Raw genomic sequence first — 22,207 nt, 5'->3', positions numbered from 1 at the left:
ACGTAACGCTAAATTGTTGGGTTTTCTTAATCATCTTTTAAATTGTCGAAATTTTCTCTGTGTAATCCTAAAAAAAAAAACTTACAGTAACAAGTTGTTTAAAAAGATACAGTATATAGATAGTTGCTAGAATTTGTTTTTTTTTAGATTCCCTAGGAAGACAAAGCCTGCACCACTTTCCACTCATGAGTCTTTCCCATATCCTTCCATGATCTTTCTCTCTGCCATAGACATACCATACACATGTATTATGCATAATGTACAACATACTACACTACCCAACATACGTGTTTTCTTCATGTGACTTGTGAACCCACGACGGTGAAAACTCACATTTGTCCTCTACTCTATAAAGTGATTCTGTCTTTTTAAACAATTGAACCAAAATTTTTGACATGAACTGTCTCCGACCGCCGATTATAAAAATGCACAGTCGTTACCGACTTTTATCAGATCCGGATTATCTTTTAATTTGTTCATTATCACTTGCGAAAAGAAGTTTAGCACTTGTTTAAGTTGGTAATTAGTATTAGAAGCTTGACATATAGTTAGATGATTAGTCTTTTGATTAAATATTACCAAACTTAGATACATTGTACGTACCTAATTAGCTTATATTAATCACTCTGCATTCGTCTCATATTAAGTAACACTTATAGCGCTGATTTAAGACTAAAACTAATCACTGAGATGGACTTAACACCTTTCGGATGTCAATTTATTAATGTCGCTCTCTACAAAAACAAAGGATTATATTTTGTTGCTTAACAAGACACCAACTACATAATGCAAGTTTCTTCAAGGAACCTATTTTTCCCACCAAAAAAAAAGAAAAGAAAGAAAATTATAAACTTACGCCAAGCCTTATATAGAAAGATTGAAATATCCAAAATTTACATTATTGATGCATAATTTTAATCACAAAAATAGATTGCATAATTTTATTCTACTAAAGCTCTAACATAACTCATAAGGCTAAAGACCTTAATAATTAGATATCCCGATTTCACCGAAACATAAGTGATTGAGTAGTCCATGTCAAACGTTTGTACACGGTAAACTCGAACCCAAAACTATAACAACTTTACGTCCTTAGCATTAGGAGCCGAGTAATATCGACTTAATTGTCAAATTGTGTACACTAAAATATAAATATTTATTTATCTTCACATTAAACCAAAAAAATATATATATATATATTTATCTAAAGCACATTAAGAAATATGTATACATATTTGTAAAATATAAAAAATATTCGTATAAATATATAAATTACAAATATATATATATATATTTGTAAATTATTCGTAATATATATACATATTTGTAAAATATATTAAATATATATACATATTTTTGTAAAGTATATATTTATTCGTAATAATATACTATATGTATATGCATATACATATATATACAGACAAATGTGTATAAAAGCTTGAACCCATCAACAAGCTTCCTCACAAAAACCCAAAACCTTAGATAGTATTATTTGTTTCATAAAAAAAAAAAGATGGGTTCCAAACTCATCTCTCTCTTTCTTCTTTTTCTTCCACTTCTAACAGTCACAATCTTGTCGGGGGCCGAGCAGGCCTTTGCTTCGGACAAGACAGTACTCCTTGTGAACGGCCACAACAGCACCGCGGGTTCGGGCGACGGTGGGATGTCGTCACTGAGAGGGAAGAAGCAGAGAAGAGCATCAGGATGTAACTTGTTCCAAGGCCGATGGGTGTTCGATGCTTCTTACCCTTTCTACGATTCGTCCACGTGTCCTTTCATCGACGGCGAGTTTGACTGTCTTAAGTTCGGCCGACCAGACAAACAGTTCCTCAAGTACTCTTGGCAACCTGAGTCTTGCGCCATACCAAGGTTTCTACTACTTTATACACATAATTTACTATTAAACTTCACTCTCTCTATATGTTTTCTATAGCTCAAAATGTTTTAACTAAACGGTAAAATTGAGAATAACCACAAGAATTTGTTGGAGGATATTTCGAAAATCTCACAATCTTTGCATGATTTAGCACAATAATTATTATTTTAAAATGTGTTTTTTCCTATATATATATACACATTATATATTGTATAATTAACTAGAAGTTGGTGTTGATGATATTTGTACTTATGTTTAAAGAAACGTGGGTTCTTTTTACAAATGAAAAGGATTGTTTATATTACTATTATAATAAAAGTAATTAAGTGGATTCTGTGATATCAAGATTAGTGAAAAGAGAGATACCATCAAGGCATCAACTTGTGTTAAACTAAATTAATATATACGTAAAAAATGCATGATGATGAATTGTTAATTACGTAATTGTAGGTTCGACGGTGCGGCGTTTCTGAGGAAATACAGAGGGAAGCGAATCATGTTCGTGGGAGACTCACTGAGTCTAAACATGTGGGAATCGTTGGGCTGTATGATCCATGCGTCGGTACCAAACGCCAAGACCACTTTTACCAAGCGTACCCCACTCTCTTCTCTCACTTTCCAGGTCTCTTTCTTTCCTTAAAAAAAAAGTTATATAAATAATCTGTGTTCTTTGGATAAAAACAAAATCTAATTATCAAACCTCACGACGAATAGTTGTCATTAACGTAAAATTGAACTGGCTGTCATTAATATTGAATGGTATTAGTCACGGACTATATAATATAATTCGTCATTTAAGAAAGAATTGAAAAAAGCTGTTTTAGTGCTAATAATGCATATTAAACATATGGTTGTTGGTGATCACATCCACTTGCTTATTATCTTTTGAAAACTTTATTGAATTATTTGATTCTTCAGCTACTAATTTTGATTATGAGAAAAGTGACGCATACGGGGGAGTGTTATTATATTAAGTATAGAAAGATTCGATAGAACACTATAAACTTTTCTTATTTCTTGCAAATTTTGATATATTTTTCCTTCATTCGAAAGCTATTTTTTATCTTTACCAGAATTGTGCAAAGTCCTTTATCACATTACGAAACTGAAAACAATATGAAATGACTAGTCTACTTCACTTGATATGGACCTCCAAACTCTTTTTCTTTTTATTTATTTATTTATAAATTGAAAATATAAATCGTACACTATTTTCTTACCACTATGCTATGAAATTTTGTCTCTTTTTATTTGTTCATGGTATTACTTTTAATAATTCAAAAATGTTTTACCAGAAATAACAATGAAAACAAATGAAAAAGGAACAAAATACGTAAAGGAAGTACACAAAACAACTCCAACAGTCCAACTTGTTCTTTCTTGTTCCATCTGTCTACTTTATACTACTCCATCTGTTTCATATTAAGTGTCATTTTAGACTGATTATTTTGTTACAAAATAAGTGTCACTTTATATTTTCAATGTAGATGTTTGGTAAATTTTCCAATTTTATCCCTACTAATTTAATGTATACACCAATAGAAAAAAATTGATTAATATATTAGTAAGGGGTAAAATAGAAAATTTAATGATTTTCTTAATATGGGTGAGAAACTCTAAAATGACACTTAATATGAAACAGAGGGAGTTCTCTTTGTTAAGTGAAACCTTTTTTCTTTCATTTAATAACTCTCTTCTTTAGAATGGAAATTATATATTTTGAACAGTCTTCTATAAAATCTTGAATCTGGTTGCTTTTTTTAAATTGTCATATAAAAATACAGGAATATGGAGTGACGTTAAACTTATACAGAACGCCGTACATAGTGGATATAGCGAAAGAGAAAGTTGGGCGTGTGCTTAACCTTGGTGCCATTGATGGAGGTGCGGGTGTTTGGAAAAACACGGACGTTCTTGTTTTCAACTCTTGGCATTGGTGGACTCATAAAGGCCAATCTCAAGGGTTCGTGCAATACATATAAACAACATGTCTAAATTTAGTACTTCATTATAATTCAATGATGAAATCTTTATTTAATTTTCTTTTGTTGTTATTTGAATGTAGGTGGGACTATATTCGAGATGGGTCGTCTTTGGTGAGGGACATGAACCGTCTTGATGCTTTCTATAAAGGACTCAGCACTTGGGCTCGATGGGTTGATCAAAACGTTGATACAACGAAAACTCGAGTTTTCTTCCAAGGCATTTCTCCCACTCATTACGAGTAAGTCCATTATAAGTTGCGATTGTTAGATCAAATTATGTCACATGATGTTGCGGTTTGAGAAAAGAACTTTCAAAAAACTAATGTGTTTTCTTGTGGGTGACAGGGGAAGGGAATGGAACGAGCCAAGGAAGAGTTGTAGTGGGCAAATGCAACCGTTAGGTGGATCAAGTTACCCAAGCGGTCAGCCACCAGCTGCAGGAGTTGTATCCAAAGTATTGAGTTCAATGAAAAAGCCAGTGTTCTTGCTTGACATCACAACTTTGTCTCAATTGAGAAAAGATGCTCATCCATCTTCTTATGGTGGCGATGGAGGAACAGATTGCAGCCATTGGTGCCTCCCCGGGTTGCCTGATACTTGGAACCAACTTCTCTACGCAGCGCTTTCCATGTGAAAGTGTTTTTAAGAATTATAAAGAAAGTGAAAAACAAAACACCTTAATTCTGTAAATGACAATTCTTAGAGGTGCAAAAAAGAATCTGACAGTTTTCCTTTGGAGAGGAGTTTTAAGTGAAGAAGACTACAACTACTAGATGCATAATGAAGATGGGAAGATTTGTAAAGCGCCTTAATATTATTATTTTTCGTGTGGGAGAAACAAAACAATAAAAATCTTAAATCGTCTTAGTAGTGTTATATTGTTGTGTGAATCATTAGAAACAGATTAATAACAAAAGAGACATTCTCATTATAAGATCAAAGCTGTTCTGTAAGACTACCACAAACAGAGATGACTATGAAGAACCCTAGATTAACATAACACTTGATTCCACTAAGAGCAGTTCTAATTTGGGGGAAAACATTGAGATCACCATTAAAATTTGAATCCTTTTTGCAAGAGGATTTGAACGCAGCTCATCTTCTCAATCTCTTTGTCTTCGTCTTCTTCTGCCTCTGTGTTCTTCGAATTCATAACTATGGCTTTCACAACATCCCTCAAAGGAATCTTAAGTTTCTTCTTCCCAAACCTCTCATCATCTATAGAAACATCACTCTGCTTCTCCGCCGCGACCTCGACGGTCGGATCTGTAGCATCTTCCTCCTCCGTGCTTTCCTCCGGGGAGACGAATCGAATCGCTTCACTCTCCACTGCAACCTCCTCATTGTAGCCCGAACCGATTACACTATCCGTCTCTGAATCATCGGACGACGCAGGGTGATATGCGGTTCCGTCGTTTAACGGTGGCTGCGAGACTCCGACGGAGGGCTCGGAATCTGAAGGAGGTTGACCTGGTATGGCAAAGCCACATCTCTGTAGATAAACCTCCTGAGACGCAGATACATCAAAGATCGAATTAATCTTCTTATTCCCTTTCATTTCGTTCTCTCTGCAAATCTTGTTTTTTACTGTTTCAATATGTATGCTTTAACCTTAAAAAAGCTATAGAACTTTTTAGGTTTTAAGGAGGGAAAAATTTCCCGCTCATTTTACAATGAACACGCACCAGACTAAAACGCTACATTCAGTTAGGAGAAGTCGAAAGAGTGTGTAACATTTTTTCTCATAAACCCACCCATGTTTTTAACAGAAAAAATTTGAGATATTGTTAAGCCAAATTGGTTTGGACATCAAAAATATATAACTGCAATGTTCTAAGACGAGGATGAGCTCGGCTCGGGATCAAACAGACACACACAAGAAAGAAGAGACTAGTAGCCGACGTAAACTGCGACATTCACAATGTAGCAATCTTCGTTTTTATCACCCATTTCTTCGACTAGGACGCCGCTGGAGCAAATCAGTCCTCCATCCACCACTTCCACATTAACAATCTTCCCGCTTCATAGAGAAAAGCAACTAACCGTTAAAAGAACGAATACGATTCTCCAAGATTAAGTAACACAAGATAGATGCTATCCAGTACTACTACACATATAAGATAAGATGGTGGTTTCATCTGAAATGTTTTGACATGAAATCTCAATCCAACTTCAAACTTCCAAAACATATTAGTAACTCATATCTATCTACAAAGCAAATTCTCAACTCCAATTATCCCCAACAGTTACTTGTAACAAAAAACACTCAAAGTATCTTCTGAGAGTTCTGAGAAAGCCAACAACTTTGTTTAGGAACTCTATGGTATTAGAGGTTGGTCACTTTAGGAGGGGAACTTACTATGGGAAGATAGACTTAACCTTGTCGAGATCAAGTTGGTGATGAAGAGAACGAGGCACTCCAAGCTTAATCTGCAACTTCATTTCTCCAAATGAAACTCCAGGAATCGAACCTTTCATCAACAACACAATTTTCAATTTTACAGATCGTTACAGAACAGATTCATAAAAGGAGGAGAGTGTTTTTTTTTTTGGGGTATTATACCTCTCCTAAAAGCAGGAATCGAATTAGAAGAAATCGCATTTTTACAAGCCTTCATCGCCGCAGATGTCACGTCTTGCCTGTTTCGATTATTTCAAGATTTCAATAACCTCACAAAGAACGCCAAGTTTTTTTTTTTTTTTTTTTCTTTTTTTCTGAGAAATTTTTGAACGTACCCGTGCTGATCGTAACCTACACCCATCTCAACGAACAATAACTTCATCGTGTTGTTAGGAACACCGCCTGAAACTGTCTCCTCCGCCGTCGTTGTCGTCTCCATAGCGCCGTCTCTCGCCGTGACTTTGATCGAGCGTGAGATCTGAGATAACTGGTGAACAGAGAACTGCTTGCTACGTAAAGAGAGAGAAAATGACCGCGACGGAGATTGACGGAGGAGACGGAGATCGGCGCAGATAAGATGAATCGAATCAGAAATCAAAGAAAGAGACATTGAATTTGAAAACTAGTGCTTAATTGGTTTGTTTTGCTCTATAATAAAATTCTGGCACACATTTGAAATAAACGATAAGTAAAAGGTGTCGTTTCCAAAACTCAAATTTCGAATAAGAACGACATCGTTTTAGGTGAAACTCGCTCTTTTCTTCTTCAAGCTAAAAAAAGGGGGAGAGAGAGAGAGAGAGCAGCAATAAACCCAGAAGAAACCCTTGGACAACCTCCCTGCGAGAGCGAAGAACACTATCAATCAATCAACCTTGTATACACTCTTCCAGAATCGACATGTACGGTCTTACTCATTCTTCATCTTCTTCTTCATCTTTTATTCACAATTATATGTACATAGGCGTGAATACATGTGTGTAGGTTCTGTTTTTTTCTACAAACCAACTGTGTATATACTATATACTCACCTGCTTCGATTTTTTTTATCCATCGCAGCTTCTCATCGAACTCTCGGAAAAAAATGTCAGAACTGTGTCCCGAAGATGCTAAGCTTATCGAGAAGCTTTATGAGTTTGACGAGCGCTTAAGCCAGTCTACGGACAAGTCTCAGGTTCTCCTCTATTTGGAATCAATCGTTTTATGTTTGATTTAGTTGTTCATTGTGTTCCCTAATCGTCTCTGGTTTGTTTCGGATTTTGTGTATAATCGGTCTGTAAAATGGATACTGGTGTGATTGATTTTGTTTTTGGCTCTTCTTAGGCTTGCTTGGTTTTTGTTTCTTGTGTGTTGATCGTTTTCTATGATATATTGTCTCATGGTTTGCAGAATGTTCAAGACTATGAAGGGATTATTGAATTGTCTAAGACGAACATCAAGATCAAGCAGCTTGGAGCGCAGCTCATTCCACGCTACTTTAAGTTCTTTACTAGTCTCGCAACAGAAGCTTTTGATGCCTACATGGATATTATCGACGAAGTGGAAGTTGGGGTATGTACCTACTGGTCCTCTTCTTCTTTACACATATATGGTTTTATCCTGAAGCACAAAAGTAGATGAAGGTGTGCTAGTGCATTTTAGATGAACTTTGTTTAATTTTTAAGGCTCAATTAGTGTTAAGGTTGAATAAATAAGTGAGGTTTTTATAGCTTTGTTTTGATTTGACACACGAATTTGAGGTTAGTTAGGACTCACAATTATTCTTAGTTTTGAGAGAAGAAACTATTCTCGAATCTTTTCTATAGAAAAAGTTATCATTTTCTTCTTATTTGTAGGTACGTGTTCAAGCCATCCGCGGGCTTCCATTGTTCTGCAAGGATACACCTGAGTTTATATCTAAGATAATCGATGTTCTTGTACAATGTCTAAATACTGGTAATTTCTCAGATTTTTGTTATTTAGACCTTATGATTTACTTAATTTGTTTTTCACCATCTGACTCCTGAGTAATATGATTCAAATAGAGGAATTGGTGGAGCGTGATGCTGTGCACAAGGCTTTCATGTCATTATTTCGGCAGGATAAAAAGGGTAATTTGATTTCTTCTGCATTCATCTTCATGGTCTGAGCAATTCATCTTACACACCCGTGATGTTACATTGAGAAAATTAGTGAAATTGGTCTTTCAGTCTTATGGTAGATATTTTGTTTTCAGTAGTGTTACTCTGTCCATCTTATAAAGCACGAAACTAAGTGTATAAATTACAGAATGCGGGTTGTGGCGTGCTCAAAAATTTAACATGTACTGTACGTTGTTACTGATGGTTATTGTAGTTCCCGAGCTGTTTCTTATGTTTAGTTATTTTTACCTTTTCATGTAGCATCTTTGACTGCATTGTTTAAGCATACCGAGGCCAGTCTTAGTACTGATGAGCAAATCCGTGAAAAGGTCTTACACTTTCTCAGAGATAAGGTCAGAGTCTTTTCTACCTTTTTTTTTTCCATGTCTGAGGTTCTGCTATATTTTAGCTCGACTTAAAGAAATTCATAACAATCAAGTTAGCACTCTTTCCGCTTGCTAATTTGAAGAATGAAGTAGACTTATATAAATGGCATATAATCTTTGGTTCTATTGCTAAGACCAGGTACAAATACTGCCAAATCAACTTGAGTAGGTACTGGGTGTTAGCACATATTTAGTGGAGTCGTTCTTATTTTGGAAGTTTTGGATAGTTTGTTTGTCATCAAGAAATATATCTTATAGAACAAGATGTAAAATGAAATATGTCTGATTATGCAAGTTAATGGGAACGCAAGGAATCCCTTGGTAAGGTTTTGTATATCTTATCCCAATTAATTGATTTTGTATTTCCATGTAGGTTTTCCCTCTTAAAGGAGAATTGTTAAAGCCTCAAGAGGAAATGGAAAGACATATAACTGATTTAATCAAAAAGGTTAGAATATATCTTTGGCCACATGAAGTTTTTCTTTGTTCTATTTATCCGACTTTCTCTTTTTTACCCTTTTATGACGTTTTTTGGATGCTTACAGAGCCTTGGGGATGTAACTGGAGAAGAATTCAATATGTTTATGGATTTCTTGACAAGCTTGAGTATATTTGGAGGGAAAGCTCCTCAAGAAAGAATGCAAGAGCTTGTAGAAGTTATTGAAGGACAGGCCGATTTGGATTCACAGTTTAATGTGAGTTTCTCATGTCGCATTCTCCTGGGATGAACATAAGCTATGAGTTTATTATAATGACAGTAATGATTATTCGTCTATGAGTTTATTAATTTATTAGTTACACAAGTAATCGTCGTTAGCTGGGGAATAAAGTCTGCTAATCGTTTGCATGTTTGTGAGATTAGAAGGATACTTGTCTTAGCATAGACTTCACCCTCTCTCGACGAAAACCTTATAAATGATATACAATCTGTACATGTGCAACTCTTACATTTGTTAGTCGTCGTTGTATATCTTACGTGTATGTTTGATGCGAGGTCTCATTGGTAGTATGCGAGCAAGTTGCCTCTAGATTTTCATATAGTCAGGATTTTTTGTAGTCCAGTATATTGCCCAGTCTAGAAATGGACATAAGGAAGGGTCAACAGTTGTCTTGATGCATATCTAGCTGTGTCATAAAATTTGATAGCATCTGTTATAATTACCCTGGGAATATCTACTATAATTTACATTAGTAAGTTTTCTAACCGTAGTATGGTGATAGTAAAGGTTGGAATTATAAACGTTTGAAATATTATTAGATGATTTCATTATTGTGCCACAGAAATACTTCTAATGTCCAAATATTATTCTCCCAGGTTTCAGATACAGATCATATTGATAGGTTTATATCATGCCTGCAAACGGCTCTTCCTTTCTTTGTGGTATGGAATCAGAATTATTGCTGCAGAGCACTTGGATTTATATACTTGAGATGCTTTAACGTTGATTAATACTAACTTCGTCCTCTTCTCTTCCTAACAGAGAGGTGCCCCAGGTACCAAGTTTCTTAACTACTTGAACATGAATATCATGCCTGCTTTTGACAAGGTTCGTTACATGTTACTTTATGTGTTTGATTGTAGTTTTTTTCTGTTCATGATCTCTTGGATTCTCTTGGGCATAATAAGAATAGACTAGTTAATGGCATGAAGTCAAATCTGAATTACTCTCTCAACTCGCATGTAACTGTTTTTTTGTTCATACAGAATATTTGTCACCTGTCTGTCTTTTTCACATGTCTATCTTTTTCCTTCATTTGGTAGAATCTACATTAACTCCAGGCATGAGCATTGTTTGTCAGCATAATATTTACTAAATTCTTTTATACTAGCTGCCAGAAGAGAGGAAGCTTAATTTGCTCAGAGCTCTTGCTGAGATGTCACCATACACAACAGCTCAGGTAGCACGTCAGATACTGCCCTCAATAGTTCAGCTCTTAAAGGTACCTCTTTAGCACCATAATTTATGTTGTCTCCACATCTTTTGTAGCTAATATATAGACACAGTAATTATTACTTATAATCAATTTTCTGGTGTATATTCTACGAGAGTCTCCAATTTTGAATATAAACACTATTTACTCGTATACATTTGCTGTCAGAAATATATGACTGCCAGGAAAACTGGTGAAGAAATGAACTTCACATATGTGGAGTGCCTATTATACGTACTTCATCACTTAGCGCACAAGGTAGTCTAACTATCTCTAGTTGCTTGGCCAAGTCTCTTTTTCGTCCTTCTTACTAATGTGTGTTCTGTTAAATATATAGGCTCCAAATGCAACAAACAGTTTGTGCGGGTACAAGATAGTGACCGGACAGCCATCAGATAGACTTGGGGAGGACTTTTCCGAGTTTCACAAGGAATTCACTGAGAGGTATAGTGGATAACAGTAGTATGACATTCTGTTTTTGGTAATTTGTTTCAAAGTACTGTTTTCATATTAATAAAAATGGACGTTACAGATTGACCAGTGTTGAGGATCTAACCAAGGCAACGATGAAGAAACTGACTCAAGGAATGTCTGAGCACAACAAAGCCATGTCAGCTGCTAAGACAGATGAAGAGAAGTCAATCGTGGTGAGAACATTAAATTTTCACTCCTTTATCCATTTCATCTCGTCGTTTTTTCCTGGCTTAATGTAACCGAAGCTGTTTTCAGAAAACAAAGAAGCAAAATATAACAACTGGACTCAGGACCTGCAATAACATATTGGCAATGACAAAGGTGAGAAACAGAGAGCCATTTCTTCTTTCTCGTCCCTTTTTTCTCTATGTAACTATATAAGTCTGATTAATAGATTAAGCGTGTTAGGCAAATTTAACCGTCCTGGTATGTTGCAGGTATTACATGCAAAAGCGCCTTCCTTCATTGGAGACACCAGTATTACCCTTTCGTGGAAAGAAGCCACTAAGCCGTTAGCCTCAACGACACCAACTGGGTACAAACCAAACCTACCGAATCTTCAATATTCTTTTGGGTCTTAAATCAGCTTTTCTTGTGTTCCAAATGTTGAAAAACTTAATGTGTTGTTTGTGTCTCATTTGGATACCACAGAGGGAAACGGCCTGCAAATGGAGCCGTTAACAACGTGGGTGCAAAGAAGGCACGTGTGCAGAGTCATCAGGTTGTGAACAAAGCATCGGAGGGAAAGTCATACGGTGGTGGTAGAGGCAGTCACGGAGGTCGAGGCCAGGGAAGACGGGGTGGTGGTGGAGGCCGTGGCCGTGGAAGAAGAGGCTACTGGTAATATTTTCTTAAAGGATGGAATCTCTTATAACACTCTTTTTTTCACTTCCCCGGTTCTTGTATAACAAGAGAGTATGTTAGTCCTTTTGGCCGTAGAAATTTTGCCTTTTTAAAAAAGGTCCTAACATTCGACAAACAAATTTAATCTCTTTGATTTTCGCTTTTCATACATGGCTAATCATTGTTTCATTATTACTATTACTTTATGACTTCTTCTCAAGGTATCCCTATATGAGAAGTCAACGGTCATTTTAAATTCTAATGGCACAAAGTTAGATATCAAATCACGTTAAAATTATAATATGAAAAGATTATATTCATTCCCTAATAATATTCTTAATTCAACTTACCTCCCTCCATGTTATCTATGTATGTATATTCGACGATGAGACTCTCATTGTCAACACACAACACACATACATATCGGAGAACTTGGTCTGCGCGTATCCGATCCGTAGAACAAGTCCGTGCTTTTTATACTGAAAAGATGGTCCTGACTCAATCCAAGCGTATTAACTTTCAGATTTTATATATATATAGTAATCTATACTAATAAAAAGTATAAGCTTCTAAGGCTGTCCACCTAGGATTTAAAACCTCCAATTGTAATAAGACATGTCACTCATTAACATTTTTTTAAAATTCCAGAATTTTCTATACTAAAAGTTATTTTAAAACAACCTATCAGGATTTGACATGTCATTCATTAACATTTTTTTTTTAATTTCCAGAATTTTTTAGAAAAAGAAAATTTTAAATTTATGGAAATAAAAGAACTATGCACAATATCCCACATCGGCTAGAAAAGTTTTAAATAATGGTTCAGAACCAGTATAAATAAGATTAATATGCTTCCAACAACGAATGAGCAGGAAAGCTTGATTTATCAAGCGTTCAAGTTTAAAAATTATTCGGTTTGATCAAATTAAAACTTTAAAAAGTTTCAATATTATAATTTTTAAAATTCTTAAAAGTTTAAATATTATAAATATTAAAACTTTTAAAAGTTCTTAGCTTTTAAAAAGTTTTTAAATATTATAATTTTAAATTTTGAAAATTTTAAAATATTATAAATATTGAAACTTTTTAAAAGGTTCAAATTTTATATTTCGAAACATTTTAAAAGTTTAAAATACTATAAATATTGATGTAAAATATAAATTATCTAATATATTCTTATAGAGTACTCATATTTCTATATATCATATGATTCATATTAAATAAATTATTATTAATATATTTTATTATGTTTTTAAAATATTATAAACCAAGTAAGGATTTTGGTTGGAAGAGATTCTAAACGTGTGGATATTAAACAAAATAAGTATATAGATAAAGTTATCTATAATTGGTTTCATGTGTTAACATGTGTTATCAATAATTGGATGCATGAATTTCACAAATTTTATGAGAAAAGAAATAATTTTATTCTTGGAGTTTGATGGGTTAACAAGTTGTGTGGAAGTCTAAATTTTTCAGTGAAAAAATGTGAAGAAGTTGACGAGTAAGAAGAAGAAAAAAAGTATAACGAAAAACCAGACGATAAAAGTAACAATGAAAATTACCACAAATTTTGACAATGAAAATGATAATACTATTTTTTTTTATAAATAATATTTTATTACCGTAATCAATTATATATAATTTTTGTCGAAATATATCTAATAAACCCACGCTACACGTGGGTTTAAAACCTAGTATAGGTAAAAAAAAAAAAAACAATCCAAGCCTCAGTTCCAGATAATTAAATGAAGTGTTAATTATAGTACACATATGTTACTTTCCATGCAAGTAAACGTTCTGAGTATGATTATTAAAAAAGTCTTTCTGTATTCTATATTTGTATCATATTGTTTAAAAAACCTCGAGGCTCTTTACATTATACTAAGCTGAAATAAGAATCACATGCTAATAATTCATTTCACGCTCTTTGAAAATCAGACTCAATAATTTTTAAAGATAAGTTTTAAAAACCTTTGTTTATTCTATTACGAGAAAAATCTCTCTAATTATTGTGATTACTCAACAGAAGTTCTCATTATTGTGATTGTTGGCCTCATAATAGGGGTACCAGCTTATGCGAGATCAACTTATCCATTTTGGATATGTGTCTTGGCTTTTGTTCTCTATTTCTTCTCCCTTGTCCTCCTTATCTATCTCCATTAAACTCTCTAGACAAGAACGAAACTTTCACCTTTAATGAATATGAGCGGTGTTCCAAGAATTCTTCTCTCACGATTTCATATTTTTCATATTTCGATCCAGATGATCCACTATGTATTTCAAATGTTTTGTCTGCGTTGTATGTTTACAAGCTGTTTGGCGCTAAGTGAGAGATATATAAAGTGTTTATATGCAATGCCATTTCAAGTTTGTTTCCTTCACTCTTTAATTTCATCATTTTAGCATTGCATCTAGATATTTCCTAAGAAATGTTGCGTGTGTAACTTGGTAAAACTCCCTTGTCCTCTATTGTATTCATTCCTCAATATATATACAAGTGTATTAGGGTTACATAAGGACATAATTGGAATATTACAGTATTCCTATTCTATCACTCCCTCGCAGTCGAAGCCGGATTTGTCATGACGCCAAGACTGGACTTGAATTCCAAGAAGAGTGGTGTGTGAAGACCTTTAGTGAATATGTCTGCATATTGGCTTGAAGAGAAGATATGTAGTACACGAATGTGACCAAGAGCAATCCGTTCACGGACAAAATGGATATCAATTTCCACATGCTTCGTACGTTGATGTTGGACCGGGTTGGAAAAGAGATACACAGCACTTACATTGTCGCAGTATACCAGAGTGGCGGTTGTGAGTGGGCAATGTAGTTCGAGGAGTAAGTTGCGGAGCCATATTGTTTCAGCAACCACATTTGCCACTCCCCTGTATTCGGCCTCGGCACTTGATCTTAAGACCGTGTGTTGGCGCTTGGACGACCAGGCGATGAGGTTGTCACCATGGAAAATGCACTAGCTGGATGTGGAGCGCCGTGTCGAGGGACAACCCGCCCAGTCTGCATTAGTGTACGCTGTTAATGTGGATGTTTTCGTTGCCGTGAGCTGTAAGCCCTGCTGAAGCGTTCCCTGAACATAACATATGATGCGTTTGAGGGCAATGTAGTGTGATTCGCGAGGATCATGCATATACAAACAAACTTGCTGGACTGCATAGGCAATGTCTGGGCGAGTGAAGGTTAAGTATTAAAGAGCTCCTGCTAAGCTTCGATATAGTGTAGGATCTGAAAACGCGGGACTATCATCAGCCGAAAGCTTTGAGCGAGGATCCGCCGGTGTTGTGCAAGGGTTGCAGTTCTCCATATTTGCCTGAAGAATGATTTCAGTTGCATATTGCCGTTGGTCGAGGAAGAGACCTGCGGAGTTGCGCTTGATCGAGATGCCTAGAAAGTACTTCGCCGGTCCAAGGTCTGTCATGGAGAACTCACGGTGAAGGGAAGCAATGATGGAATCACGGAGAGTCGTCGAGGATGCAGTAAGCAAGATATCGTCAACGTATAAAAGGAGATACGCCCGGCCTTGAGATGTGTTGTATGTGAACAGAGAAGAGTCACATTTGCTCTGTTTAAAACCAACACGATGTGCATAGGACGCAAACCGTTGATTCCACATTCTCGGTGCCTGCTTGAGCCCATAAATAGACTTGTGGAGGAGACAAACGTGGTCCGGTTTCGATGCATCACGAAACCCCGGTGGTTGGTGCATGTACACGGTTTCTTCAAGGTCACCATTGAGGAAGGCATTTTTGACGTCAAGCTGATGTATGGACCATTGGCGCGAGAGAGCAAGGTCGAGCACCATTCTGATCGTGGCTGGTTTCACAACCGGACTAAACATTTCATCGCAGTCAATACCGACCTCTTGAGACTTACCATCAATCGAGCCTTGTAGCGAGTGAGATTCCCCTCGGCATCATGTTTGTGTGTGAACAACCACATGGAATGCAAAAGTTTTTGTCTACCTTTTCTTTTCTTCTATCTCTATCCTAGTCGATGGACATGTATTCTTGTTGTTTTTGTCTATCTTTAATATAAATGTAATACTAATGCAGTTTTTTTTTTGTCTACTGCATTGTCATCTCTAAAATGAGACTTGTCCATATACATTATAATGCCGATAGACATTTGAATTCTGATTAAAAATCTAATGCTGATAGACATTATAATTCCGATAGACAATCACAAAGCCATCTCCAACAGACAATGTTCTTGGACCAAAAAACTTTCTTTGACAACAGACAAGGGAATTTGCAGGTGCCAGATTAAATGCCAGAACATTATTTCTTTCTTAAATACCCTTATCTCTTTTTTAAACCTATGAAGCACAAGCGGTGGAACGTGCCGCAAGTTTGTGTGAGGTGGTGGCGAAAAGGTTTGGGTAGCACAGGCAGCCGAAGACACGAAGGTGGTGATACGAGACTGGTTGGTTGTAGAGTTTGGTGAATGGTGTTTGGTTTTGAATATCTTGAGAAGGAAGAATATTGAAGAGATGAGTGGCCATGTTCAAAGCTTCTACCCAATATGATGTTGGCAGATTTGCTTGGAAGAGAAGAGAACGAACGAAGTTATTCAAGGTTCTTAGAGTGCGTTCAGCTTTCCCATTTTGTTGGGATGTGTGGGGACAAGAAAAACGAGATGTGATGCCATGAGAGGCAAGGTAAGTCAAAAATTCTCTGTTGTTTTATTTCCCACCATTATCACATTGCAGTGATTTGATTGTTCTATCAAACTGATTTTTAACATAGGCCGAGAGGTGTAAGAAAGAAGAAAACACTTCAGATTTTTTCGAAGAGGATATACCCAAACAAAATGACTAAAATGATCAAGAAAAATGACATAATATTTGATCCCACTGATGCTGGAAACCGGAGAGGTCCATACATCGGAATGTATTATTTGAAAAGGTTCAGAAATAATTGAAACAGAATCATCAAAAGGAAGTCTAACGTGTTTCCCAAGTTGACAAGCATTACAAAGAGAAGAGTCTAGTTTTGAACAATTTATTGAACCAGTAGAGATGAGAGAATTCATAATAGAGTTTCCCGGGTGGCCAAGACGACGGTGCCACACGGTGGAGCTAACGGAAGTAGAAAGAAAAGCTTGCGGGGAAGACAAGTTGTTGATGGAGTAGAGGAAGCCCAAGCTGTCATAGCGGAGAAGAGGTGTCCGTGTGTTCAAATCCTTAACAAGAAAACCAAAGCGATCAAATTCAATGGAAATCCAATTATCTGTGGTAAACTGACGAACAGACAAAAGATTTTTAATGATGGAAGGGCAAACAAGGACATTGTTAAGGTGGAGAGGTCTAGACTTAGAAGGAAGAAAACGATAGCCTATGGAAGTGGTGGGAAGAGAGGATCCATTACCAACAGTGATAGACGGAATGGTGCTCGAATTAAAAACAGAACGTAGGTTACCTGAGTCCGACGTGATATGTGCTGTGGCAGCGGTATCCATATACCAATTCGAATCTGCAGGGTTCTGCAGGGTCATGGTGCCAAAAGCCTGAGCAATGTTTGGTGGTAGAACCGTAGGCATCGGAGGTCCACTTTGCACGGCTGGAGGATATGCCCCGAGAATGCCAGTATTTGGTGGCAGAGTAGTGGAGACATGATACGCCATGGGGGATGGACGCCATTGCTGTTGATTCTATTGTTGTTGTTGAGGCGGAGCAGGCCAATATGATGGTTGTTGTGGCATCCATGAATTGTTGATGTTATGGTGAGATTTGTTTCGGCCACGACCACGATACCCGTTGTGACGACCATGACCTCGTCCTCTGTTTTGATGTTCATGAGTGGGTTGAGGAGAGAAGTGTGGCTGAGAGGAACTGCATGTGTTAGTCGCAGGATATGAAGGAGGTGTGGATGGTCCTGCGTCGGTGTAGAGCAGATGAGGTGTAGAGGTTCCAAGCGGTGAAGATGCGACATGTTTGGAGGGTTTGTTGAGACGATCCTCCTCCAGAATCAACATAGACCGAGCAGCATCAAACGAAGGGAACGGGGTCTTGTGTTTGATGACATTGTGAATATTGTCAAATTTCTCAGAAAGGCCATTCAACAGATGTATCACCAACGATCGCTTAGTGACTGGAGAATCGACATTAGCCAACAGATCAGAGATAGTCTTGAGTTTTTGACAATAGTCATGAACCGACAGATCACCAATCGTGAAGGACCTCAACTTATTCTCCAGTTGAATTGCTCTGGCCTCCTTGTTATCACGAAACAGATTCTCAATAGTAATCCACAGCTCACGAGCAGTGCAACGCGATTTCAGAACCGTGTCGAGGAGGGAAGGAGAGATCGTTCCATAGATCCACATTTTGACAAGACCATCACGCTCCTTCCACGCAGTGTCTTGAGGATTTGCAGGAATCGAGGTTCCATCGAGATGACCCGCGACGCTGAAGCTGAGACAGTGAATCTCGAAAAGTTCACGCCACGCATCATAGTTCATCTTCTGCATATCAAGGACCAAAGGAATGTAAGACTTGATATGGGTCACACCAAAAGCTTTCTCTGCCGGTTGAGCCATTGAAATCGTGGAAAGGGAACACAAGAAGACCGACGAGACGAGACTTGGAGAAGAAAAAAGAAGAAGAAAGAGACCGCAGAAACAGAGGAAGAATAGAGGAAGAACAGGGAGGCGGCAAGTTTGAAAAATAGGGTTTTTTTTTTTAGGGTAGCTCTGATACCATGTAATTTGGTAAAACTCCCTTGTCCTCTATTGTATTCATTCCTTAATATATATACAAGTGTATTAGGGTTACATAAGGACATAATTGGAATATTACAGTATTCCTATTCTATCAGCGTGCATTCTTGTTCCATTGATATTTTGGAGGTGTACCTAAAAAAGAGGAGTTTAGAGTATGAATTGGACTAAAGAGACGACAAACAGCATGAGAGAGAGAAAAAAAAAATACTTAAATCTCAGAGGAGGGAGAAGGTTTTAAAAACTTTTCTTTCTACGCAAGTAACTCTGATACTGTCCTTGTTCTTCTAAACAAGTACTGTTGTATTTTTCCCAAAATTGTACTCGCAATTGATCAAATGAAATTTAAGTTTCCTGAACAAAAATACAATATATACTACTATTACTGTATTACAAATAGTATCTAAAACCCCTAACTTTATGTTTGATATAAAAATCTCAACGGTAATGTTAAATATATGGCGTTCAAGCAATTTCAGATGTTGGCTCTACTACCTAAATTGAATATCTCTGTTATATTTTGACATAATTTTTTTTTGAAGTTAGAATAATGTTTGTATTTTCTAAATCGAGTTAATGATGGGTCAGAATGTTCAAAAAATTTATTCCGTGTAATCAACCTAACCTAGGTAAGTTTGGCCAGTTGGCCTCGTCTTAATAATATAGTCGAACCAAAAAATGACAGTGGTTCCTCTATCATATTTAGGATTAAGGTGATGCAATGGAGATTTTACACCTTAAACTAAGCGCTCTACTTAGTTACTTAAACCAAAATCAAAAGTCAGATAGTCCTTAAGCAAATCTATATATAATCTTATCTACCCACTTTAACATAATTGGAAGGTGTAACTCACGTTCAGAAGTTTAAAACTAATTACGGAAAACAAAGTATTTCTTTGAATTAGCAAGAGCTAATCATGTCATCGTGATCACTTGATCAACTCAAGAGAGTCGTTCTTTATTCTATTATGTAAAAACTGAAAACTAAACAGTAAGAAATTTTATAGTAAGATTAGTTTTCGTTAGTTTCTGTGTGTGTGTATATATGTATTCAAGTAAGAAGAGACACATACAACAAAACTGCTCATTAAAAGCTCTGTTTTAAGTTTACTTCTATGGCACGTATTGCTCTGTTTCTGTCTTCTTTTCTCTCTTTAGCTTAGGCCTCTGGTGTGAATTGTCGTGTTATGAGTGCTTCCTCAGAGAAAAAACTTTAACCTTGGTCTCCGATGGAGTCCAAGACGGATCAAGTTACGACTTACGAGTCTCTCAGTCTTGATCCGCCGAATCGCGTTTCCAAGAACGCGTGCACTAATGTCTACGGGTTTCTTCCATGTGCAGATAACGTTGGAGGATATATGTCTTCCAAGTTTTCTCCTTTGGTTGTCGCTTGATGATCGGTGAATACTTCTTGTCTGAAGGAAGGTCTAAGCTCTTTCTCATCTTCGAGGTCGGTTTCTATGGCGCTTATTTGACTGCAATAATGTATGATTCTAAGACAAGGTTGTGATGATGATCTCAGCGACGTGGAGTTACAGTTGGATATAGTGTGTTTGCTCTGACGATACAATGGGGAGCTTGTGTTGTTTTTGGTTTGTCTGGTTCTGATCGAAAAGTTGATCAGGTCGAGGAGCCAACGACTCCTGTAAGATCTTTAATTTCTCCTTGTTAGTTTCGTAGAAGCATGAGATCGTTCAGTAAAACTCTATTCACTTCAATTTCGTGCAGACTCTAAAAGGTTTCCAAGTCGAAGACATTCCAGAAAGAAGATTTTGAAAAGCCATATTTGGTATATTATAATTTCTTACACCATTTACTTATTTAAACTGAACCTTGAGAGGAATATAATTAGCCATATTTAAGCAATAACAATTACAAAAACCAATTTATATCGTTTTTTGGTTTCAAAACATTTGGTCAACTTTGTCTTTTTATTTCTTAAATCCTTTGGGATAAAATTTTGGGAATCTTACATCAAGACACATTTTTTATAAAACTTTGTTCAATTGACACACTTCTTGACCATAGCACACTTTTCACCTTAATTTTCTATTTTTTAGACCACTTTACCCTCTATAACATTTCATATCTCTTATCTCCTTTTTCTCTCTCCCCAATTCTCTTTACTCAATTCTCTCTCTCTTTTTCTCCTAACTCTTTTTAATTTTGTAATCAATTTATTTACTTATTTAGACATATATTGTCAACTTTTTTAATATAATGCATTATAATTATATTTTTTCTACAGTTTAAAATCCATTTTACTATATTTAGGATGAATAATTATACCACACATTATCCATTTATCACTGAATATTTGTTCAATACTATGTGGATACTCAAACTAGGTAGATGGATACTTCTGGATCATGTGGATGAGGTGCTATGGATACTGATTAATTATACATTATATATTTATATTTGAATAATTGTTCACTACTATGTGGATGATTAACATATCTAGATGAATACTTACTTTTGGATGATCAGAGAAAAATATATGAATACCTAATTATCCAATTATAGTTGAATATTTGTTAATTGTTATGTGGATGCTAAAAATGTCTTATTATGTGGATACGTATTTGTGGATATGTATTTGTTGATACGTATTTGTGGATACGTATTTGTGGATACGTATTTGTGGATACTAATGTCTTATTTGTGGATACTTATGTGGATACTTATTCTAAAATCAAATCCACATGGATGATGAGTTATACACGTCCAATAAAAACTACTTGTGTTTTGGTGAAACAATCGTTGTTAACTATCAAACAATTTTAACCTCATCAAATCCCATAAAAAACTAAGCATGAGTCCGTTCATTATATCTTATCTTAAAGCCTAAAGCCTAAACCCTAAACCCTAAACCCTAAACCCTATACCCTATACCCTAAACTCTAAACCCTAAACCCTAAACCCTAAACCCTAAACCCTAAACCCTAAACCCTAAACCCTAAATCCTAAACTTTAGACCTTAACCTTAGACAATAAACCATAATCATAAATTTTAATAAGTGTAGCCAAATATGACGATCTTTTACTATAAAACATGAAACTGACATGCCCCAACCTGTAAACCTTGAACCTTGAATTATGCCAAATTTTTGACTTTTTGCATTACATTCTTTATAAATTTCCAGATTCATTAATGTTGTTTGCTATTATGTGGATGGTTAACATGCATAGATGGATAATTATTTTTGGATGACCAGAAAAAAACATATGAATACCTAATTAATTAAAAAACTTGTGGTTTAGTAAAGTAGTCATGGTTAACTATCAAAGATTTTAATATTTCATGTCCATAAAATCAAGTCCACATGGACGCTAAGTTATACATGTCCACTAAAAACTACTTGTGTTTTGGTGAAGTAATCATTGTTAACTACCAAATAATTTTAACCTCATCATATCCCCTAAAAACCTAAGCATGAAACCATTCATTATAT

The 22,207-nt window shown here is 35.9% G+C and overlaps 4 protein-coding genes and 1 pseudogene across 5 annotated transcripts; 2 read left to right on the top strand and 3 right to left on the bottom strand.

The window, feature by feature from the left end:
* Positions 1–1,227: 1,227 nt before the first annotated feature.
* LOC104759489 (protein trichome birefringence-like 38) lies at positions 1,228–4,795 on the top strand. The gene is made up of 5 exons (XM_010482408.3): positions 1,228–1,869; positions 2,327–2,498; positions 3,661–3,839; positions 3,942–4,100; positions 4,207–4,795. The coding sequence occupies exons 1-5, from the start codon at positions 1,514–1,516 to the stop codon at positions 4,493–4,495; spliced, it is 1,155 nt and encodes a 384-aa protein (XP_010480710.2). The 5' UTR covers positions 1,228–1,513; the 3' UTR covers positions 4,496–4,795.
* Positions 4,766–5,419, bottom strand: LOC104757233 (uncharacterized). The gene has a single exon (XM_010479961.3). It carries the CDS (start codon positions 5,417–5,419, stop codon positions 4,916–4,918), a length of 504 nt encoding a protein of 167 aa, XP_010478263.1. The 3' UTR covers positions 4,766–4,915.
* Positions 5,420–5,584: 165 nt separating this feature from the next.
* On the bottom strand, positions 5,585–6,872 carry LOC104757232 (uncharacterized). The gene is made up of 4 exons (XM_010479958.3): positions 6,598–6,872; positions 6,425–6,501; positions 6,221–6,332; positions 5,585–5,881 (listed from the first exon to the last, which is right to left on the bottom strand). Exons 1-4 carry the CDS (start codon positions 6,870–6,872, stop codon positions 5,752–5,754), a joined length of 594 nt encoding a protein of 197 aa, XP_010478260.1. The 3' UTR covers positions 5,585–5,751.
* Positions 6,873–6,972: 100 nt separating this feature from the next.
* LOC104757231 (apoptosis inhibitor 5-like protein API5) lies at positions 6,973–12,181 on the top strand. Of its 2 annotated transcripts, none has more exons than XM_087497339.1 (17): positions 6,973–7,161; positions 7,319–7,433; positions 7,649–7,810; positions 8,095–8,194; positions 8,284–8,349; positions 8,641–8,732; positions 9,139–9,213; positions 9,311–9,460; positions 10,081–10,146; positions 10,247–10,312; positions 10,596–10,706; positions 10,866–10,955; positions 11,035–11,141; positions 11,230–11,344; positions 11,427–11,492; positions 11,609–11,706; positions 11,823–12,181. In XM_087497339.1, exons 2-17 carry the CDS (start codon positions 7,344–7,346, stop codon positions 12,013–12,015), a joined length of 1,647 nt encoding a protein of 548 aa, XP_087353465.1. In that variant the 5' UTR covers positions 6,973–7,161; positions 7,319–7,343; the 3' UTR covers positions 12,016–12,181. The 2 variants fall into 2 exon arrangements, 1 of the variants encoding a protein (XP_087353465.1); XR_015587775.1 differs by having other exon boundaries at positions 7,015–7,161; positions 10,603–10,706.
* A 3,041-nt stretch (positions 12,182–15,222) lies between these two features.
* LOC104759488 (uncharacterized) lies at positions 15,223–18,572 on the bottom strand (annotated as a pseudogene).
* Positions 18,573–22,207: the final 3,635 nt, after the last annotated feature.

The sequence above is a fragment of the Camelina sativa genome, chromosome 17, assembly GCF_030686135.1.
Source record: "Camelina sativa cultivar CO46 ecotype springtype chromosome 17, ASM3068613v1".
Lineage (NCBI taxonomy): Eukaryota > Viridiplantae > Streptophyta > Magnoliopsida > Brassicales > Brassicaceae > Camelina > Camelina sativa.
This window is presented reverse-complemented; position numbering and strand designations above follow the sequence as displayed.